At 32.1% G+C, this 24,243-nt stretch overlaps 2 protein-coding genes across 6 annotated transcripts; both read right to left on the reverse strand.

Annotated features, from left to right (window-relative positions):
- Positions 1–3,797: 3,797 nt before the first annotated feature.
- LOC146925934 (long chain base biosynthesis protein 1-like) lies at positions 3,798–10,058 on the reverse strand. 4 transcript variants are annotated; one of them, XM_085758373.1, is made up of 9 exons: positions 9,724–10,056; positions 8,178–8,314; positions 7,937–8,091; positions 7,654–7,752; positions 7,049–7,244; positions 6,440–6,581; positions 4,802–4,986; positions 4,381–4,697; positions 3,798–4,046 (listed from the first exon to the last, which is right to left on the reverse strand). In XM_085758373.1, the coding sequence occupies exons 2-5, from the start codon at positions 8,194–8,196 to the stop codon at positions 7,188–7,190; spliced, it is 330 nt and encodes a 109-aa protein (XP_085614499.1). In that variant the 5' UTR covers positions 8,197–8,314; positions 9,724–10,056; the 3' UTR covers positions 3,798–4,046; positions 4,381–4,697; positions 4,802–4,986; positions 6,440–6,581; positions 7,049–7,187. The 4 variants fall into 4 exon arrangements, with proteins under 4 accessions (XP_085614499.1, XP_085614503.1, XP_085614500.1 ...); XM_085758374.1 differs by lacking the exons at positions 3,798–4,046; positions 4,381–4,697; positions 4,802–4,986 and adding exons at positions 6,100–6,213; positions 6,304–6,359 and having other exon boundaries at positions 9,724–10,058; XM_085758376.1 differs by lacking the exons at positions 3,798–4,046; positions 4,381–4,697; positions 4,802–4,986; positions 6,440–6,581 and having other exon boundaries at positions 7,055–7,244; positions 8,187–8,314; positions 9,724–9,852.
- Positions 10,059–17,055: 6,997 nt separating this feature from the next.
- On the reverse strand, positions 17,056–23,921 carry LOC146925935 (alpha/beta-Hydrolases superfamily protein). Of its 2 annotated transcripts, none has more exons than XM_085758372.1 (11): positions 23,600–23,921; positions 22,140–22,215; positions 21,958–22,043; positions 21,740–21,833; positions 21,580–21,656; positions 21,168–21,295; positions 20,544–20,615; positions 20,230–20,300; positions 19,167–19,242; positions 18,184–18,327; positions 17,056–17,334 (listed from the first exon to the last, which is right to left on the reverse strand). In XM_085758372.1, the coding sequence occupies exons 1-11, from the start codon at positions 23,885–23,887 to the stop codon at positions 17,304–17,306; spliced, it is 1,143 nt and encodes a 380-aa protein (XP_085614498.1). In that variant the 5' UTR covers positions 23,888–23,921; the 3' UTR covers positions 17,056–17,303. The 2 variants fall into 2 exon arrangements, with proteins under 2 accessions (XP_085614498.1, XP_085614497.1); XM_085758371.1 differs by lacking the exon at positions 17,056–17,334 and adding an exon at positions 17,838–18,084.
- Between the last annotated feature and the right edge of the window lie 322 nt (positions 23,922–24,243).

The following is a 24,243-nucleotide window of genomic DNA, read 5'->3' on the forward strand; positions in this document are numbered from 1 at the left end:
TGAAGAATTCATACAAACCTTTCAAAAACCCTCAAAATCCTTTCCAATACAATTTTTTATTTTGCAAAACTAAAATAATTCTGTATTATGATAAAAAATGAACCCGAAGCCCCTTACTTCTATACTCTTTTATTTCTTCCATTTGATCATTCTTTTTTTTTTTCCAAATTTCTTTCATCCCTCCCTTCCTTTCGTTCCAAACTTGTAAACAAAATATGTATTTGTTTTTTTAATGTCCAACCAATGAAGGACATCACAGACAGTCATTCTCCCTTTCCAACAAGTCGACCCTAATTTTTTATCTATATGTTTTCTCCTCCAATTTTCTCATTGAGGGGTGGTTTTGGGTCAATTTTTGACCCGAAATCACATCTCTTCATCTTTTTCTATATCTCAATCTAAATAAGTGATTTTCACATAGATTTAAGCTTTTTCTTTGTGATTTCATCATCTGAATGTGGTGGTGTGTTATTCGTTGTCTTGTGCGGCGTTGTTTGATTTCCCGTCTTGTTACGATATTCATTTAATTGAAAGATTGATTATTCAATAAAGATTTGAGCGTCAACGTTGCAGATTCGGAGGCATGAGTATTTTGGTCACTTTAATCTTATCATATATTTTTGTAATCATTATGTTGTTATATGCTATTAACTTGGATGATGTGAGTTTGTTCGCAGATTCATCCTTTACGTTTTTCGAGGTGTTGAATGATGTACTCTATCGATTTGAATGAATGAATATCGTTGTTTTTTTCATTTTTTTTTTGTGCAAATTGTAAACAAAATATTAGTAAAACAAAAAGAGTTATTACCAAAATAATAATTAATCACTATCTAGACTAGACTCGCTCTAGGAATTTTTGTTGTTATATGTTCCAAAGATGTTGGTAGTGGTAAAGTGTAAAACTATGTAAACCCCGTCATATAGCCGGAAAACTATATTAATAGACCCATTAATTCTATATATAGCCGGAAAATAAAGTGACGACACATACAATAGATCAATGGACCATATGTATATATGTGACCAGGTCCATCCTCTGCAAATCCTAGCTGGTCAGCCCTTTATAATTTGTTTAATTTAATTCCTTTTCTCTTATGGTCAAGCTAATTCATTGGTATTTAGTGTGATGTGAGGACTGGTTATGGATGGAAAAATCACGTGTTGGAGCAAGTACTATAGTTTTTAATTATTGACTCATTGCAACTCCCTTTTAATATGGAGAAGAAAAAAAAATGAGAATTTAGTGGACTGCTCAATATAAAGGTGAAAATATGTTAGACCAATCGACAGAGATGAACGATATAGTCTGTAACATGTTCAAGTTTTTTTTTTTAAGAAAAAAAAAGCTTGAACAAGTTTATTGTAAAAAAAAAAACATGTTCAAGTTAAACTTGACTCTTTTTTAAAAAATAAAATAAAGTTTATTGCTTTTTTAGAAGCCTTTTAAACTATAAAGTCGGCATATTAATAATATTATTTTTATCATTTTTATTATTTTCTTAGAGATTTTGTATTTTGAATTAAATTATAAATTCGTTATAACATTTTAAGTAATTTAAACCCATTAGACTACATTAATTTTTTCGCATTTTTAAATGTATTATTCTAAACTAGAATTCAAGCATATCAATATATAGTAAGATCCTCTAAAATGTCATTTTTTTTAAGATATAAAATGTCATGTTAAATAACAAAATAATATTTTTTGTCATCGATCTATTAGTTTGTTAATCGGTCTAAACATATATGAAATTAATAAACATATATCAAATTACTAATTTAAATACGTTTATACTCCCTCCGGTCCTATTTACAAGAGAAAGTTGACTTTTTAGATACATTGAATAATGTATGTATTTAGTCAAGAACCTAAACCAAATACATAAATTATTTAATGTATCTAAAAAGTAAATTGTTTCTTATAAATAGGATCAGAGGGAGTATATAGTAAGATCATCTCAAATTATTAATTCAAATGTAAACCTACATCAAAGTATTAATTTAAATATGTTCTTATAAAATAAACATTTCAATATACTAAAATGTCCTACCAAACTCTCAAAATGGTCAAACTTGACTTGAGCTGCAAATAAATCTAAGGAAATGCTAACTTGTGCCCTTAAGATACAAGTTTAGAAGCCAAATGTAGAAATAATATATTGAAATGCGTACATTAAATTTAATCTTTAATGTTTTAATGAGTTGAATGCACAAAATTTAAAAGAATATTTCTTTTTTGAGATTTCTTAACATGTGGCCTAGAAGCACAAATTAACACTACCCATAAATCTATTAGTACAACTACAAGCTACAAATGATGCTATCCACGTCAACTCAATAGAACGGATTCAATTTCAAATAAACTAGTTACAAACCCGTGCTTCGCACGGGGGTTAGCTACTTTTTTGACAAAATATTATATCGGACGGATAGATTGTGAAATGACAGATAATTATAAACCATAACACAATATTTAGAGTACTCCTGCATCACGGGTTAGAAAATGAAATGTTCAAAACGGCTTATTACGAGTAACAAATGAAAACGTCAAGGACTTTTTTTGTAGAGAGAGATACAAAGCAAGTTGCAGCGAAGACAACAATTGAGAAGACTAAACGTGCATTGGAAAAGTAGCATGGGTTGAATAACGTATCTTGTAAAAAAATTGTTCCAAAGGAAAAATGAGCAACTTAAGGAATAATGCACAAACATTAGAAATATTTACCAAAGCCTCACCAAGTCTTGATTCATGAAATAGTTAAAAACTTGTGCTTCATACCGGTTAAATATCACGTTTTTGAAAGATTTTGTTATACATGAAAATTGAGCAAATTAAGGGAAATAGCGCATTTTTTAAAGAAATAGCTGCCCTTTTTACATTTTAGCAAATTAAAGGAAAGAGCATAATAGAAGTATTGCACACGGATGATTGAATATCGCGTTTTTTAAATTCTTTGTTGTATGTTTGAATGAGTTATATTTAAAAAAAATTGTTTATTGCTAAAACTTATCAGTATCTTCTTTCCTCGGATAAAGTCAAGAACCTTATAAGAAGAGAGCCTCTTGACTTCAGAGAACTCGTTTCATTGAAGTTGTCATCAGGAGTCTCTACTACTAAGTGGATATAAATGAGGAAGCTTATACGTGAATTTTTACACGGTCAAATTTTTCCTTCTAAATTTTCTTCCACAATACAAAACAAATAAGAGTATTGTGAATATGTACTTTTTTACACGGTCAATACATATCCATTAAAACAGTGAATAAATTTACAAAAAAAAAAAAGTTTGGAACGAAACAGTGACAAAGACCAACCCTTCAATGGTTCAAAACATATCTTTGTTTTTTTAAAGGTTTATCATAGTAAAGCCATACCAACAATTGCAAGCCATAGGCAAAACTTAGTTTACCAATCTAAAATAGCACAAGTACACAGCTGAATCTCATTACCATTCATATCATTCAGTTCCAATAGCCATTATTCATTCATATCATATAAATATTAGAAGTGCATCAAACCCTTATGAAGATTAGCAAACTTGTTATATAACTTAGACAATCTCCCTAGGGATAAACATTAGAAGTGCACCAAATGAAATGATCAATTCATACAAAAAAAATTGAACACTTACAATTTAAAACTAATTGACCTTAGAAATTTGATTGTTTCAGCATCGTCAGATGTGAATGTTTTATGCGTTGATATATGCTGGTAAAATGTGAATGTGTTCATATGCTCAACATCTTGGGATGAAATTTCTCCAAAAGAAAGATAATTGAAAAAAATGAAGCAATTATGTTGCTATAACACATCATTTCATTTCCAGAATATTGTTTCAAGCTTTGTTGATATTGGCAGCTTCAACCATTACACTTATGGTTTTACTGTCTAGTCTATATAATGATGTGACAACTATAAAAATGAGGAAGCTTATACATGAATTTTTGATTTCACTACAACAATTGCTAGGAAAAAATATCTAACCAATCAAATGTAAAGAATACAATAACAAATGGTTATTGCTGAGAGCCCCACATAAAACCTACAATTCATACAAATTTGGTCAAAGGCATTTCCCTTTCCGAGTTATATAATAACAACTGTTGTAAATCTTCAATGTGACTTTCACCAAGGAAATGTTAAGTATAAATGGAAAATCGGTCATGCGCATGTTTGTTCAGTACAGGATAAAGAATTTCTTAAGAGCATTGTTGTGATCAGAAAGTTATAATCAGAAATTTGGACAATTGAGAACAAAAATATTGAGCATTTTAGCTGTAGAAGAGGGTTGGCTTTAAAAAATTCAGCAAAATTAAAATACAACAATTTAGTCAGATTCTACACACCAAAAAGGTAAGACGTGTAAGAAATATTACCTGTAGAAGATGAGGACATTAACCAAGAATTTTAGTTGGATTAGTATTGAGTCTAAATTTTGAGAACAGCCGGAACCGGAATTTCTTATTAGATAAAGCTCTTGTCTTTCTTGATAGCGTTATGCCAAAGATGGAAAACCTTAACCTGGTTGACCCAATCTTTTGTTTCTTTGTTATTCACTTTTGTCTGACTTGAAATTTCTTTGGAGTTCCTATTGAATGAACTCAGACCAAATGATTTTTCTATATGCAAGAATCCATGGCAACCTTGAATTTCCTCACTCTGAAAATATGTCCCAGTGAAGGTTTGTTTGTTGCTTCCAAGCCAAGAAACCAAAATCTTCGCAATTAGATTTGAATTATTAAAAAGGCGGGGGGTAGATAAATTTTATTCAATATTCAGTAATAAACTTTAGCTAACCTCTTGCAGTGCTGTTTCCATTGGTGCAATTTCATTAAAACACTAAGTAGCTTCTGCTTGTTTATCTGCTGACAGGAAGGACACAAAACTTCCTCCAGCAACATTATAGGAACACTACATATGAATTGCCACACAAGTGAGGCTTGCTCTTTAGTAGACAATTTTTGGATCAGAAGAGGAAAAACCTGCGGCAGTGGATAAATTTGATAGTAAGTATGATAATCAAAACTCAAGTATCTACAAATACATGCTTATGCAAAAATTTACATTATTGAAGAATTTCAAAATTAAAGATGCAGGTCAAGTCATTTCTAAATATTTCTTGTTTTACCCCCTTCATACATTTCATTGTCGCGGAATCAACTTCATGGTTCAGACCACTTTGACGTATATAGCTGGCCTTAGCAACGTGGACGCCAGAGCAATTAATTGCATGAAAACTGAACTTTAAGCCCACACGTAAGAGAAAGGTATGCCAAGCCTGACCGTTAGCCATGACTCATAATTGACACCGGCATGGTCATTCTCACAAGTCAAATTAATGTCTGTTGGACATGGTTTTTACTTGCATTCAGAGAACAAAGAATGGATTTTTTTTTTGTCCCTTTCAAAAATTGAGGTACATCTTATATAATTCAATCACTCTAAGTTTAAGAGGTATATTGCATTTTATCCATTAGTCAAAATGCCCAATGAGTGTGCCCTGAGAGAAGGATTTCTTTTTTTGTACACCTAGGAAAAGATTGAGGGGTTTGACCTCCTCAGGGCAAATAGTAAATGAGCCAAAGTTGAAAAGGGGAAGGGGGGGATGGGTTTACATTTTACCCTATACTTCTAGGTTGTTTTATTTAAGCTACAGTTATAAAGGTAGTTATTATCTGTTAATTAGTTAATCCCTTACATGCTAAACTAACAGGACATCAACATTATTAAATTTCAAGCCTTTGCATTAATGCAGCTAAGTGTTGAGTTGGGAATTTATTTTTGAACGATGTAAAAGAGCTTGACACGCACATTCCGTACAGGAAAATCAGTGCCTAACTTCCTATTACAATTGCATTCAGTACCATGATCTATATCCTTTAAGAAAAAGTAGCCATCAAAATCGAATAAACTAAATTATATGAAACACAACACAAAATTCTCATCTGCAATGTTCAAGTGAACATAAAGATTAATGAGTTTAAGTTGCGTTTAGTGAAACATGTATTTATCTCTACAGGTTCAAATAAATGGGAACTAATCCAACAAAAGCATAGTCACAAAGACAAAATAACCACATCTACCTTTCATGAACGTAATAATAGGAAATATTTACATGCTCTTCTTCTTTCAGCATATGTTGGTAGACTGAGGTTTGCAAGATATCAATGCAGTACACAAGTTCTCAGAACAGCTTGGAAATATTCTCGCTACAGCTCAATGAATCAAACAAACCACCTATCATATAAAGAGAATGAATCAAAAAAACCTAAAGTTAGGGACTTTTCATGAGAATATACCTCCTGGCAGGAATTTGGTCTTGTGGCCCATCAACTCAAAATGGCAAAGAGTAAGTCTGTACAAAATATTTCAGCTAACAATTAGCACATGCAATACAGTTCCATTCATGACAGTAGCAGTGAGATCAAACCCTACCTTTCCATAACATATCAATGTTGTTCTTCAACATTGTTAATAGATTGGGATTTTCCTCAAGGACATCAATAGTTGTAATGGCAGCACTTGCAAGATATGGAGACAAAGAAGCAGAGAAGACATAGCCAGAGCTACTCAATCCCTGCCAAGGTTGAAAACATAGAGATATCAGGCACCATCAACCAATCACTTAGTTATGCACATCGCTCTATCATGCAAATTTTATAGTTCAGACCTGCAAATTCAGGGATTAATGAAGAAAAAGTGGGGAAAAAAGAAAGAAATTCTGTGTAAAACACCATCCGGACTCAAATATAAGTAAAATTAACTAAATACATACTAATTAAAAATATTAGTTAACCTTGCTTATTTTTCTTGGTGCAATAAGAAAATTGCATTCTCCGAACTATCATTCTCTTCACTAAATATCCTTTGAAACTTGTTTCATGAGAACATTGATGAGTGGTGTTTGTTTCATGAGAACACTAATTGAAATATAACAGTAATCCAGTAAAATTAATTAGAATTTGCTTATATATTATGGACCACCAAACATCACTATTTTTTTTTTACTTAAATTTAAGTGCGTAGGAAGTAAATTCTTAATACCTGATTCAACATAACCATCAACAGAGGATTGGAAATTTGAAGCATCCTTGAGGCGACTATCAGTTTCTTCAAGGGATGTTAGGACGGGCTGGTCCCACCTCTTCCTGGAACAACCTCGGATATTTTCTCGTGCAGCATTCTATACAAAGTGACCTTTCAGATTCTCAAGGCACTGCAACACAGGCACCATGGATCCCTGCAAAATTTTATAATTAGTACAGATTAACATAGTGCAGTAGAAAAAAGGAAATTACAGTGTCATGTTTGGACAGAGCCATTCAATTTATTTTATTATTCAACATTATGCACGGCCTATGCTCGTATAAAGCTGGGTACTATTTTCACAATCCACAAAAGAAATCCAACTGAAGCAAATATTAAGCTCACAACCATAAAATACTAAACATCTTAATCAAATTATACAGTGGTTCTCCTTCATTGTATGACAAAGGGTGAAACTAAGCATCCATTGCCAATGTACAGACAAATGGGGTATTTATCAAGCCAGCCCTTGAATCAAGGACATCCAATTGCCAAATATAGCAAACATCATGACTCAGCATTTTTTTTTTCAAATTGCATCGTGCATAAGGAACTTCTTATACCTGCTCCAGGTCTGACAATTCAAATCCCGATAATCCCAGTTCATCCAAGGCCACCAGAAACCTTTCGACACTCATCAGCTCATTCGAAGAACCACTTCCCTGAAGTAAAAAATGCATTCTTTAGAAGAAAGAGGACATAAACAATATAATGAAAACAACTCTAACTTGATTTCAGCTCAATTAATAAACAATGGATGTTAATGTATACATAATTGCTAGGGGAAAAGAAAAAGCATAGTGTGTGAACTTGAGCATATAACACAATAAAAGATATTCCTACTACCTCCAGCGAACCAGGAACCAGTTTGTCCAAAATGGTACATAATACGGATCCATCCCTCAAGCATGCCCTTAATTCTTCCTCAGAAATTTCTAAGGGCAGATTAAAGTTAGGAAGCACAACATTTATCCATGTTATCAGAGGTGCAAGCGGGATACCTAAAACCATATAAAAATCCAGTCAGTGTCGTAGATATGGAATGCAAAATTGTGAATAAACTATCCTCAGAGACAGAAGCTCCAACTTGACCGACGAGTTGTCATTTCCAAGCATAGGCAACAACGGCACTATCTGGACAAACCAACGGCATATGCAATCCCCAAAAATCCTTTCCCCAAAAATCTGATTCACTGAGAACTCCAGCTTCTTCAAGCTCCTTTCCTATCAAATCGAAAAAATATATATTCAGAAATTATGTAGATGTGATATAACCTTAAAAAAAATCACATATTCCATATTAGCTAGATGTGATATAACCTTAATCAAAAAATAAGTTTGCATCAACCCAAATTCTAAATTTCACTCGTTATCACAAAAACCCAATCAAACAAAACTCACCATACTGCTCACAAAGCTGCAGTCAAATGCATAATAATTCGCCTATAATTGAAGTTGTGGTCTCAAAGAGACATCAAAAACCTTGACACCATAAATCGCAACCATAATTACAATTGCAAATGAATATCGCACATTAAGGGAAACATGAAAAACCCAAAACCAAAATCCAATTGTCACAATACATTGTTTATATATTTTTTTCATCAACACACCACATCATATAAAACTCATGCACATATCAGAAATAACCAATATATAAGCCTCAATTTGCAATTAGTTTTCCTGATAATAAGACACCCAAGTTCTCTATCACAATAAGCCAAGCCAGGACAAAATATTCCCTATAATATTTTAGGTTGAATGCACAACTTTGAATGAGCAAATGAACAAACCTCATGGAATACTAAAACCTCAGTCACAATTATGCAACTCACCGTATTATATGAATCAAGTGAAACAATGTATTGTTTTCAAATTCATCACATTGGATTCTTTGAAATAATTTTTCTGATTCACTTCTCTGATAAAGAATCCCAAATTCATTCTCATCTTTCAATATTTGTTTTAGTAGTCTTTCATTTGAGTCACTGCAACCATAGTGGAAATGTATATTTCAAAACAGGACAGACAGTGAAGGAAATGGAACTGTTTGATTGAGGAAATACGGTTCTAAGGTGAAAATTTCTATTATGGAACATTGCTATGATCCAAAAAGCTTCTATATCATGAAAAACACTAAAATCTCACCAACAAACACATAAAATTTATCATCTGTTCAACCCACAAAGAAATTTTTTTCCCTATCATAAATTTTTTCTCTCTCACACCAAACCCATTATTTATTCTCTCTCAAATTTTTAAGGATAAAACTTGAGATCAAAACTAACAAAATCATCCATTTTCTTATTGAGACATTTTCTCAAACACTTTTTTTGTGAGTGCTCAATTTCACATAGAAAAATCAAATACAAAATCATGTCAAAATAAAACAAATTGAATAAAACATAAATACAACAAAAATAAGATAAATTAAAAACCAGAAACTTCAATGTTACAAACATGCAACAAATAAATTAAAAGGCACATAACAAACTTGACATATAAGCACACAACCTTAAAACTACCTAAAAAACCATCTAAATTCAATTTAACAATAAAACATTCTTCACTAATCATGCAATAATCAACAATTAAAACATCAAGAACATAAATTCAATAAAAAAAAAACTAACCTGAAAAGCATGACTTTAGATTGCAAACAGCTCTTAACCCTTGTTCCTCATTACCATATTGAACAAAAATCAACACCAGAAACCAACATGCATGAGATTCTAGATCCAATTTCTGAAATAAACCCCAAGAGCAGAATAGAGAAAAGCTGCGCCCTAGAGGGAAGAAATGAGGAAAATGGAGCTTGCTGGAAGTATGAGATAACAATTAAGTCATGACTGTAGCCTTGCATGTTGGTAATTTTGAGTGAAAAGGGAGAAAAATTTGGAGAAGATGGTGAATAGTGAGGGGGACGATGGGTTTTTAGAAAGAGAAGGGGAAAAAAATTCTGAAGTTTAGAGAGAGAATGGAAAAAATTTCTGTATATATAACATAACACCCTCCAATTACCAATTTACTAAAATACCCCTCCAAGGGCAAAATGGTAAAAAATACAGACATTGATTTTCCTATCTAGGTTAGTAGATGTGAAATTTGGCTCTTTCTTGCTTTAATGCATAAGCATAACCGAAAAGATAAGGGAAAATTTTAATAGATTGCTTTTGAATTGGAATAACTTACATGGACTACTAATTTTCATGTGATTGATTCATTTTCAATTTTTGTCAAAAAAATAGATTCTTTTCTTTTTTAAAAAAAAAAATCAACATGATATACTTTTTTAAGCAAAATTGTGACTTGTGTTGTGGTTGGAATTGATGTGTTAACAGATATTCAGGCACGGATCTACACAGCCTATAATGGGGTCAGCTGACCCCACTCCTTCAAAAATTATTTCCTCCGTTTCAAAATATATGTTCAATTTTTGCAATTTACACTATTTATTTGATTTACTTTGACCATACTTTTTAACTAATGTATAAACACAAATATTAGCATGTAAGATGTTGTTTGATTTGTCTCGACAAATATTTTTAAAATATTAAATTTTTATAATTTTTTACTTTAGATAATTAAAGATATTAACGGTCAAAATTGTACATTGACATATGTGAAGTGGTTGACTTGGACATGTATTTTGAAACGGAGGGAGTACTAACCAAGAGTTTTATATTCTGATGGTTTGACCCCCACTTGAAATGTTATGTTGATCCCCCATTGTCCAATTAATTAATCAATTGCACCGCAAAAAAACACTTCTACTACTTATTTAGTGTGCAATTGTGCATTGCTTTGGAAACTAAATGCTGGTCTTTATTCAACAATCAAAAAATTTCTTAAATTATAGATAAACGAAATGGAAATGGGTGGACTTGTGGGAGGTGATGCGCACCACATCAGTTTTTTTTTTAATTCGTCTCTACTCTTGATGTCTTGTGTTTTAACTTTTAAGTGGGAGACTCTTTGATAGGGGTGGCAAAACGGGTCTGACCCGTCGGGCCGGCCCGTTTAGCCCTCTATTTTTGGCGGGCTGAGTCGAAGTTTTGAACTCGTTTTCTATAGTTGGCTCGGATCGTCTCGTCTCGTTAAAATACGGGGCGGGAACGGGGCGGGGCGGGCCGGCCCGCTTAACTCGTTGGAAACGGGACGGGCACGGAGCGTGGCGGGGCAACCCGCTTAACTCGTGTTTCAGTTTGTTATTTTGAGTCTTATTTTATGTTTTTGTATTTATTTTGGTTGTTAGATATATTTTGAGACTTATTTTATGCTTTTAGATTTATCTTGGTTGTTGAGTTTATTTACTTTGAGACTTATTTTATAATTTGGTTGTTGGATTTATTTTATGATTTGTTTTATGTTGCGCATTTGCCTTATTTTGCTATTAGTTTTTTTTTTCTGACAGAATTTTGCTATTAGTTATGATGTTGAATTCGACAATTTGATAATTATCTTGTTTTTCACAAATTTACTTGCTACCTACACCCTCCGGTTACTTTTATAAGCAAAAGTTTGCATTTTAGATTCATTCATTAAATGATGTGTGTGGTTTATAATAAAGACGATATACATCATTTGTTGAATGAATCTAAAATGCAAACTTTTGCTTATAACAGTGACCGGAAGGTGTATTAATTATCTTCTTTTATTACGATAAAAGCAACATAGTTTTTTTTTTTGTAACAATTAAGTTGTAAAGAAAAGTTTTTGTTTGGCGGGCCGGCCCGCCAACTCGCAAGCTCGCCACTAAACGGGGCGGGGTGAGATTTTGGACTCGGTCATAAAATTTGACTCGGCTCGTCTCGTCTCGTTTTTAGCGGGCTTAGACGGGGAGGGCCGGCCCTCTTTGCCATCCCTACTCTTTGATTAATAAAAAGGTTCTGCTAACCGGTGTCTCCGGAACACTGGTTAAGCATACCATAAAAGGGAATTATTACCATAAGAGGGAACTGTTTTTGACTTTATCATAAATTAATTATACAATTTCAATACATTAACTATTATATAATTTCCTTTTTCATATCCTTAACCAGTGCCCGGGAGCACCAGTTAGAATTTCCCTAATAAAAAATAAGTGGGAGATTTGTGAAGGTGTAATTAATTTGTTTGAAGTTTATTGAAATCTAGTGACGAAACATTAATGTAAGTTGTTCTTTTATTATTTTTTTCCTCCTAAAAAGTTTAGTGACAAAACTCATATACACTAAATACAAAGAAGTAAGAAATGGTGGTTCAAAATTCTATTCTAACATATCAAATGTCTCTATAATCTTTTATCATCTTAGTTGTACGGGTTGTTACTTTTTTTCCTTTCATTTTTGTAATATTGTAATATTGAGATTTAGTAATTCTCCCTCAATATTTTTTAAGTTATTACACTTGTGCTCTAACAGATAATTATTTAGTGTTATATTATTTTAATTGACTAAAGAGTGATGTGTCTTCAGATTTTAGATATATAAAGGTATAAGTTTTGTAATCTCTAATTTTTTTCCCTAATGATAAATATGATGTCGCCATTTATCGCTAGTGCATTATTATATTTTATGATAAATGATATACCTGAATATAATAAGTGATCTTGACCCCACTTATTAAAATTTCTGGATCCGTCACTGCAGATATTGAAAATAAAATAAAAAATATATAGTAAGCAAACAACTTTTGGCTTAAAATTATTTATGTGGTAAAAATAATAACTATGGTCAAACAATTTTAACTTTATTTACAAAGCTCTTACTTTTAACTTTGATTTAAAGTAGCTTTTGGACTTGCATGAATCAACTAACCTATGGTTCAATAGAGTCACTGTGTTTACTAAATGCCATCATCATTATCCTCATTCCTCCATATGGTTCCTCCATCACTAATAATTCCTTCTGGTTCTCAATGTCCACTTTTTTCTTTCTTGTTTATGAGTGAAGAAGTCAATGGAGCTATATTTGCCACAATGGGTGATTTTCTCTATTGGTCATCTATTTGTACTTTTGGTGTTACATGAACATGAAATGAGGTTGTTTATAATTCATGGCCATCTTTTGAATTTGTGAGGTGTGATAGCAGCTAATTATAGAACTTCTATAAAAAAAAGATTGTTATGTTTATGTTTGTAATGTTTAGTGCAACACAAGTATACAACAGCCATCTATATAAAGGAAGGAAGGTAGAACTCCATACCTCTTTATTTCAGGCTATTAGTTGCCCAGTCTAGCTAAAATTAATATGGCTGAAACAAACAATTTTCACTAATTTCTCTCTTTCTTTTTTTTCCCTTATTTTTACAACTTTCACAACCAGAAATGATATTTGTACAACCATTTTATGATAATTTTTGTACAACTTTCATACTCATATGATGTATTTATCCTCTCTCTCTCTCTCTCTCTCTCTCTCTCTCTCTCTCTCTCTCTCTCTCTTGTTTTTAGAGCAGTGATATTTGAACAACCATCTTTGACAACTATCATGACAACTTTTATTTCCTCTCTTTCTATTGGTTAAAAACAATGGAGAGAGAAAAACGAAGAGAGAGAATAAAAACATAATGTGAGTATGAAAGAGAGAGTTGTCAAAAAGTTGTCACAAAATGGTTGTACAAATATCATTTCCCTTGTTTTTAACCAATGAAAATAAAGGAAAATAAGGTTGTCACAAAAGTTGTCATCAAATGGTTGTCAAAATATCATTACTCTTTCACAACCAACTTTGCTTTTTGATTATGACATCCCAAGTTAAATTCTTCACTGGGCCAAAAACCAAAATATAGAAGTAGAGACAAAAAACATACCTAAATTTATCATACATTGTTTTAGTTTGTTAGTTTAGTCGGAGATTGTGTTTTTCGTTAGTCAATTTAGTTTATAAAATTACATACATAAAATAACACTTGAAGTGAGTTTATTTTGATATATTCAAGAACTATATATGATGAGTAAAGTGGATTCAAGTTACTTGACTTGTAATAAGTAGGATACTTCAGTGTTGCAATCAAATCAAATCAAAATTAAATCAAACTATATATCTATATGTATCTACAAAAGATTTATTTCTTTTTTGATAAGTCAAATTAACACATTAAAAGAGTATCGAACTTGAGACCTTGTCTAGGTAAAAATTACTAAACAATGTCACCTAGTGTTGAAAAGAAAATATGTTTCTTTTATTGCTGAAAATCATCCCAATAAAAAAGAGAAATCATCATACAGCTGAAGACAAAGACTAACAATGTATGATTTCTGTCTAGTTATAGGGTGATTGTCTTCATGAGAAGGGTCACCGATGAAACATGACATAATTGTTACAAACAATCCTAATTACCAACTAGCTATATCTTAAACATGGTGGTCATCTAGTCTCCCATGAGGCGGAGGAGGACGTCGAGGGTTGACTCATCTTCGATGTTGTAATCGGCAAGTGTCATGCTGTCTTGTAGTGACCGACCACCAAACAATAGATTTTGTTGGTGCACTTGGAAATCTTGCTTGTCAACAATTCTCTCCTTCACACTGAGTATTGTGTCTGAGCTCTTAACCTCCAGGAGGATTTTATTTCCATCCTGAGCCATAATGAAGATTTTCATCTGCACCATAATTGCCAACACATTAAGAAATTCATGATCAAATCAATACAAGAAAATTTGAGACTGATATATCAATGACTGAGCCAAAAATAGAAAACAGTAACAACTTTTTTGGCATTTGCAAAACTGGTGAATTTGAGATAAAAAAATGCTAGAGTATAAATTCAAAACATAAAGGAATATGATAAGACTTTAGCAAAATACAAAAGATCAAAGCAAAGAACCAAATGGAATTGGAATCAGAAGGAACCTTTGGTGTGTTTTTGGCTGCTAGGTTAAGTTGTTCTTCCGGTGCCAAAAAAAACCAAGTTAATAATATAAATCCCAAACCCTAGAAATGGTTGTGATTATGGGCTGGATTATGGGCTGAACCGTTAGTTACTCTTGAGAGATTGTTACTTGCACCTCGTTTTTTGCTGCTTTTTTTTTCTTACAAAACCATCATTTATTTTGCTAAAATACCTATTATAGAATCTTTCTTTTATACTTGGTTAATTTAAAATGTGGCACATTCTAAGATACTAAGCATGCAACCATATCTCCTACTCTTCCCAATGGTTACTTTGAATTCTTAGCCTATGCTATGCAACCATATTCTAAGATGAGATTTTTTCTAGAATATGTAACTTGATCAAGATGTTCACATGAAGAGTTCAATTCTAGAGCTCTATATATGTTTTTGTAGTTGCAACCAATTTCACTATGTAAAATTAAACAGTATTTAAAGCACGGTGTGTAAAAAAATCAACTAAGAATCTTACTATAATTATCTAAAGGGTTAATTATGTTTCTAGTCCCTATAAAATAGCGACCTTGTAAGTTTAGTCCCTACTTAATTTTAATAGCATTTTTAGTCCCTAATTTTGTTTTTCTGCACTGAGTATTAGTCCCTACTCAATTCAAATTTGTTTAATTTATGCTTAAACTCTTAAATTTTTGAACAATTTTTTGCAGACATGTTTAGAACATTACTAAAAGTTCGTCCGCAAAAAATTATCGCAAAATTTAATTTCTACATCCAGATTTTATTACTTTTTATCTTTAACTTTTGTCGTTTTAAAAAATTCATATTTAATTCATTTCATGTCAGAAAATTCTAAATTTTAGTAAACGAACCTTTCATAGTGTTCTAATCTTGTCTCAAAAAAATCGTTCAAAAATTTAAGAGTTTAAGGATAATTAATCAAACTTTGTTTTAGCAGGGACTAAAATTATAAGTAAATTTTTTTTTATAGGGACTAAAAATGCTATTAAAATTAAGTAGGGACTAAACTTACAAGGTCGCTATTTTATAGGGACTAGAAACATAATTAACCCTTATCTAAAATATAATAGCTTCAAAAGATAAAGATTAAATGACATCACAAAACATTTCATTGCTAGCTACCATGAGGATGAGTAACAAATTAAATACCAAAATCTGAATTTTGCATAAAAAAGTAAGCTCTGCTCAACTTTGTAGTGCAGCTTAGTTCAATATCAGAATCTGAATTTCCTAAAGAAAGTAGGCTCTGCTAAAAAAATTCTCAAATGATACTGTCCAATTTTTAGATTCACGGTTGCTTAGATTGCTCGGTATAAACATCAATTTTTGTTTCTTGGATATGAATTTGTTTCACTACAAATATCACACTAAAAAACAAGAGTATTTGTTTCTTAGGTTGTTCTTTGCTTTAATTAATTTTCACTACTTACCAGAATAAAACACAAACTGCATTTGATGGATCAAATAGAAACTAATATGCACGAGTATTTGCTTTCCGTTACCATGCCCATTATTATTTAAACAAACAAAGCATAAAAGCTATGAGACCGATAAAGGTAAGATTTGTCACTAAATATGAAGTAGCTAAAAGATTGAGATTTGGGTTCTGATGTTTTAATTTTTGGTGAGAAGATTCGAACAAACATAGCTGAAATAGTCTGATGATGCAGTTAGTTATGGTGCAACACACATGATTTAAGACCGCATCAGCAATATTGCAGCCGCAATTGCACATGCAGATTGCAATTTGAAACCATGCATCCATTGTGTTCAAGTATGCATAAACACTTAAATGTTGTTTTACATCCAATCTGCATCCAATGAGTACACATACTTCGTGAAATGGTTCACGAAGGTTTGTTGCCCGGTGCATTTAAAGATTCTACATCATTTTTATATCTTCAAATTTGAAAACTTTAATTTAAGAGTTATTGAATATTGTGATGAAGAAATCATAACAAACAATACTCAGAAGTTAGAAGCCAAGAAATCAGTCGAAGACGTAATAGTTAAAATCTTGCTGCAAAATTTGTTTCAGTGCTACATTGTTTGAATATCTTTGAGGGCTCATAAAAATTTCATTTATAAGCTTTCAAATGCAGCCATTACATCATCTCTTATTCTATAATATATCATATAATAATAGTTCACAAATCTGAACCATGTTTTCCTTCTACTTTTAAAAGGCTATGAGTCACTATGATTTTAGTAGACTAAAGAGAAACAAACTTGGCTCCATTAAAAAAATTCAGTATCAATAGGCCAGTCATAAAAACAAGGGGTAGTAATAACGTGTTTTCTACATAAAAACTCTACAAAAACTCTATCAAGCCGGTACCACTGCAGCCATTGTTCTTGTTTTTCTAATAGTTTTGTGCGCTGATGGAATGGAAGCTGGAATACAAAATAATTAGGGTTACCATTTTCTTAAATATTATTATTATTATTACTACTACTATTATTATTATTATTATTATTATTATTATTATTATTATTATTATTATTATTATTATTATTATTATTATTATTATTATTATTATTATTATTATTATTATTATTATTATTATTATTACTACTACTACTATGGATAATTTAGGCCCAATTGCTATTGTTTAACAATCGTGACCCTTTAACCAAAGCAAGGGTAAACAAAATAGGGAATTCTCTTCCTCACTCGCACCTTTGATACCGTCTAAAAATTGAGTTGTGTCTAATTCGATCCCACAAAATCTGCTTATAATGTAAAGGGTACAAAATTGACTTGTATGGTGATTGATACCTGTAATTTATAAACCGTTTTTCAGATCATATCACATCTAATATGCACCTCTCAACCTTAATTAGCATAAAGGTTTCTAATAGACTTGGATGTTTGGAAATATATAGATAATGGAATGTTTGGTTTGATCTGCAACATCATTACTTCTCATTTCATCAGTTCAAGAGCATTTCTATACATTTCCTCTTTTATTTTTTAAAAGGAACAAACAACATAGGACAATATGAGACACACTAAATTTACAATTTTAAGGAAAAACTCAGGACTATCCTTTTGATTTGAGTAAGGACATGGATTCCTTCAAGGTCAGTTTTGGTTGTTGAAATCAAAAGAACATTCTCAAAGCATCAACAACTTTCTCAGGCCTGTTCAAAAATACAAAGGTTAAATTTTTAAGATATTGAATAGAATAAAATTTTCTACAATGCACTTGAATGAATCATATATGTTAAAGTTACTCTCACCAATCTTCTTGTGGCATATGACCAGCTCCTTCTATCAATTTAAGCTTGATGTTTTGAGGATTTCCTTTCTGAAACTCCTCTGCTATAGACTGTGGCAAGTACTTGTCTGATAGCCCCCAAGCAAGCATTATCGGCTTATCCCATCTACAACAACAAGAACAAGAACAAACAAGCCTTATTCTACTGTGCCTTCTTTGGATAAAACACTTAGTTGATCAGTTTATAGCAAAGGCTTATCGTATAAGGGCTTATGTATAAGTTGTTTTTATAACAAAAGATAAAATAAAGTCAAACTGTTTCATAATCTATCAGAGTTTGTGGAAATAAGCTTAAAACAGCATATGGACATGTCATAAGTTCTTTTCACAAGCTCTTGAAAACAGTCCCACAAGTACTTATGATAGTTAGTAAGCTTAAATAAGTCAATCCAAACAGGCTCTAGGTTTGGATACTGGTTTATTCCATCTAAATTTTAAAGTATAAATATCAAAACCAGTTTACCACTTCAGGTTCAAGATAGACTTTAAATTTTGTTAAGATCCTGCATCAACAGGAACATGGTTATTTAAGCGATATAATGTTGACTTGGTGCTGGTTTCCGGAGCTTCTTGGTCAGAAGTGAGTTCTTCACACATGATGTACTCGGTTCGAATCTAGAAAAAATACACGTTGACTTGGTTGTTGGGGTGGAAGTGTTCTTACCCTACACTCAGCATAATACCGACAGCACTAACATTTTACCGTTAAAAAAAGGTCTAATCCTTGTAAAGATATGGACAATTTAACACCTACAGCTTGTTCCAAAATAAGTAGTATACTATATATTATATACATTATATGTCGCTTTTATGTAAGAAATATATTCCAAATTCTATTTAGGTGTAGTGTTCCTTAGCCTTCTCTACCACTATCACAGCTTATCAATTCCATAGAATTTTTTTGAATTGTTTAGTTTGGTGAAGGCTAAAATTCAATAAATATACCTGTTAGTTGCAAATCCTTCTGCTATTTCACTGAAAGTACCGTTGAAGTTGGCTTTTCTTGCTGCTTCAAGTAGAGCTGAAACCCAACATCAGAAGCTTGATTATTGCCAATTCTAAGTCAGCAAAATTTAGTTTTACTCAGGTTCATTGCATAAAATTTACATGAATAAACTATGGATAATCTACAATAATATTTTTCATTGATATAAATATGAACTTAGCACCAAGTGTTTTTTCCTCTGTATTGTTTGGTAGCAAGTCTCTCGGCCAATGAGAGTGCCTTCGCCTTTTAGGCTTGAGGCTCAGGGACTGTTTCGGTCCCAAATATTAGAATCCCATGGCCGAGCTTAATTTTACAACAGGAGGCAATTTATCTCAAAAAGCACCTGATATAGACGACTAGGTAAGCCATAATGAGGGAAGCAACCGCCCCCACCCCTTTTTAACTACTAAATTAGAAAGGGGCGAGGACCGGTTTGGCAAGATAAGCTTCTAACGAGGTGACTCGTTCACTTGGGCTTGCTCATACTTAAGTCACTCGGTCAAATCAGATAAGTCTCTCTAACACTAAAATATCCTTCTCGTACGAAGAGATACATGTGTCCCCTCTCTGTACCTTATTATTGTCAATCATGAGGAATATACGGTGAGGACAATTCACGCCCAACCCTAGAAAAGGAGCGCATAAAGTAGCACCGACACTTATGATCGAATGTGTGTCCAATGTGTGACACCAACAAATGTGATTACATTGAAATATGTCATTTTCTCAAATTATTGTCGGTGTCAACGTGTATGCGATGTCCATGCTTCATAGGCGGATGCATATAAAAGACTAATGAGCAGAATAGAAAGCTTTACACAGATCCCAAAATACTAGGTTATCCTCCAACTAGGTCACCACTGACCCTGAATGGAGACGGTGACCTGGACTTGCGTTTTCAGACAAGAACATATACTTCCTTCTAGCATATACATAGGTCCTATGAACAATCTTATTATCATCATATTTTGACAGCAAACACATTCAGAAAATTCAAGCTATCAAAATTATGTCACTAACCAAATCCAGGTCCACTGCTTGCCAAATAAGGTAACCGGTAAACATCAGCCTTTTCATTTTTCAGAACATAACTGCAAAATAATGCATCGATAAGTGAGTGTTTGTCACAAATGATTTTGAATGAAATTGATTTTGTAAAATTTAATGAAGTGATCCACGTGAGGTTTACTCCAAAACCTAAGTTTGGTGTAAAATTTAGTGTAAATTTTTCAACTTAATGTAAAAGCTGCTTTTTATCACTTCTAGTCAAATTGAAGTTTAAAGATAAAATCAATTTTGTGTGACAAAGATCAAATGCAGTTTTGGATACATACGGGCTACCTCTTTCAATAAACCGCTCAGCAATAATAGCATTCTGGCATTGAAATTCACCATATAGAGGGAATCTAGAAAGAAACAAAAAGGCATCAATGGATTTAACATACTTGCAACTAACATATCTCAAGAGACATAAGAAAGAAGCATTAAATTAAAATGTGTAAGGACATGTAGAGCATAATATATGGCAGCACATCATTAAATTAGGCTTTAAGTGATTAAGTGTATGATTGGTTCCACTCTTAAAGAAGACAAAATTGATTCTAGAGTTGTAGAATATCTTTTGACATGTTTGGATGTTCTCAAGTAAAATTGATTTTGCCCCCAGGAATTGATTCAAACTTGAAGCTAGAATTTGGGACTTTTTCTTCTGCAATTGATTTGCAGTCTTGTTTAACCCTGTTTAGCCCACTTTTACATTAATGTATCCAAACATAAATCAATTTACACTCGACTCACTATTTTAACCAGGATGAATTTTGCAAATAAATTTATTCAAAATCAATTTTTGTCACCGCAAAACCCCACACTAAAATCAAGAGATACATCTAGGAAACTATAGTATAGGTTTATTCATCAAGTTTAGAGGTGCATTCATTGGTATCATAAGAGCACAAAACCTTAGCTGCTGAAATAGTCCAGGAATGGGAGATGAGCTTGTTAATGGACTGTTTAGTATTGCTAGCTTTGATATCTTGCTTGAGTTCTTCAAGGCCCAGGTCAGTCCATATGAACCTACAAGAAATCCCTTAAGGAGAAGTGTGACCATATATATGTTAGACACAACATTTTGTAAAAGTTTACAAAACATAAAATTCAACTAGTATATTCATTTGTATATAATTAAGCACTTCTAGAATAAACGCTTATCAATAAGTGCTTATTTATAAGCTATTTATGTAACAAAAGATAAAATAAATTCAAACTTTTTCCATATAAGCTATTTTAATACGGTGTTGTGGAGAACTCATCATCAAAATAAGTTGAAAACAGAAATGATATCACTGATTGTATTCATCGTTCTTTAGATACCTGAACAACTAGGTAAAATGGAGACTCTACCCCTAACACCTCGAGCAGTTTATCCAATGCATCGTGGAACTCCTTTTCTATAAGAATTTTGAGAAAGAACAACATGTAAGTGATTTATGCATGAAAATTAATCATAACATAAGATCATTCATGATAACACCTGTGTAATTGAAACCATATCCTGGCTGTGGCTTGTCACTGAAACCAAATCCTATCCAGTCAGGCGCAAAGCAGTGAAACCCTGAATCTGCCAACTGTTTTAAGAGAGAGAAATTAAAATATTATTAATTCGCTAATCGTGATACGAGTTAAAGGCTATGTTTGGATTATGGAAACTGATAGAATAGAATGAAATAAAACTTTGTTATTAGGAATAACCTCAGACATAACAACTCGGTAGCTAAAAGATTGTGTTGGCGCTCCGTGAAGGAATACAATTGTTCCTCGTCTACTCTTTGCTGACCCTGCAAAAAGGAAAGGAAAAAACAACATTTTTGATGAACATATGTTAAAGGGGAAAAGTAGAGATCAAAAGTATTTTAACAACAAAGAAATGATACCAGTTTCCCTCACAAACCATCTCAACTTCCCGGATTTTACATATGATCCGTATTCCTTGCCCTTGTCTTGTATTTTCTAGGAATACAAAAATCACAAATTTATCATTATATTCCAACTAAATGAAAAACATCATCAGTATTGTTATCCAAAATCAGATAAAAAGTTCATTTGGATGAACAGCTTAATTAAGCGCTTATCGAATAACATCTTGCATACAAGCCAAAAACAGCTAATGAAAATGAACTATCAGGAATAACTTGTGAAACTGAACAGAAAACAGATCGTGGAAATATCATAAGATTTTTAAGCTCTTTCAAACACTTACGCACAAGTTCGTAGAGACTAGAGCCATTACGACGGTAGCATTGCCCATTTTGTTTTCACAGCATACATTTTGAGGTCACTGATCAAACAAAAAGGTCCTCTTATTCTTCCATAGGCCTTAGTTCCTAGATGGCTAAGCCAAAATTTGTTTGAAGACTAAAATCAAGTGTCTCACCGTTATTCTTTTTAAGTCTTCCAAAATGACCAAATTCAAACTATAATCATAGGAAAAATAATGAGTCATTTGAAAACTAACAAAATTAAGACTAAAAAAAATCATCCATGTGTTATAAAATACTTGGTCTATGTTCACATTTGTATCTCTCAGAATCTCATGTTTGGATTGGTCAAACATTTGATCAGAAATATTTATGTTTGGCTTTCATCTTTAAAATTGATTCCAGTCCCAAAACTAATTCTAACTAAAAGCTAATATTTCTAGCTTCTACGGTAAGATGGAGTCAATTCTCAAATTTATTGACATATATACAAACATAAAAGCAATTTTGTACCATATGATTCAAACATAAACTGATAAAATCACTTTTTTCATGAATGTATCCAGACATAAATTACTTCACCTTCAACAAACTTTCAACCAAAATCAAACTTATAAAATTAATTTAGACAAAATCGATTTTAGTCACCTTTTGAACAAAACGCGCTTTTAAACTCCCAAATTTTAAGTACACAGCCATGTTGCTTACACAAGTAGTTAAGTGTGTGTTTGGTTTGGCGAAAACAAATATTGATTTTAAATGAATTGATTCTACCTAAAAATGAGTTGAATGCAAAGTCATTTATAATTGTATACATTCATGTGTATTAAACAATTAATTTAAGGCTAAAAATTGATTCTAAGGGCTAAAGCTACAAATTCTAGTTTCTAGTTAGAATCAATTCCGGAGACAAAATCAATTCTACTGGCTAGCATCCAAACATTTCAAAATCAATTCAAATCATTTTGCCTACTCCGGAAGTAGAACCAAACATACACTAAATCATCATAAAAATCTAAATAAGCTCTCCTAAACATATAACTGTTATTATCAAGACTCAAAAGAAAAACCAAAGGAAAGTAAAAAGCATTGAAATATAAGATAAGAATGAGGAAACATCAACAAAAAGAGATTACATCTATCATTTGTCCAACATTGCCAGCTTCAGCAGGATTTTCAGACAATTGAATGGCACTACGGCTTGATGGATTATCAGTAACAAATCCAAAAGGGTTGAATGATGATTTATCATCTTGATCATTGCTTTTGGATTCATTTTTCTCTGTAGAACTAGCTATGATTCTTATACTATTCACTCCTCTGCATGAACTTGTGCTTGATGCTCTTCTTCTGTTACATTTGTTGGTAGTAGTTGAAGAAATAGCAAGGTTTAGTGTTGGAGAATACATAGTAGAAAACACCATTGTTGCAAAACAAAGAGCTTCAATGGTTCAAAGTGAAATAAAACATAACCGAACATAACTAGCGGTTGATGTGGTTACTTCAATGTGCTCCTCATATATTTCCACCTAGGACATGTGATATATTTAAACTAATATTGAGGAGGGTTTAGATAAATTATTTAAATTTAATTTATGTTATTATAATATGATCAAAATAAAAAAAATATATTAATTAATAATAAGTATTCATTTATCATAATTTTTTTTAGGACATTTATCATAATCTATAAAATGATTAAAATCACTTTCTCAAATAAGATATCTAATATAGATTTCTCTTTATTTTGCTCTTATCTCCTCCCTTCAAAAATGTCAAC

This window comes from Medicago sativa, chromosome 4 (assembly GCF_051527215.1).
Source record: "Medicago sativa cultivar Bolivia chromosome 4, Bolivia_mono, whole genome shotgun sequence".
NCBI lineage: Eukaryota > Viridiplantae > Streptophyta > Magnoliopsida > Fabales > Fabaceae > Medicago > Medicago sativa.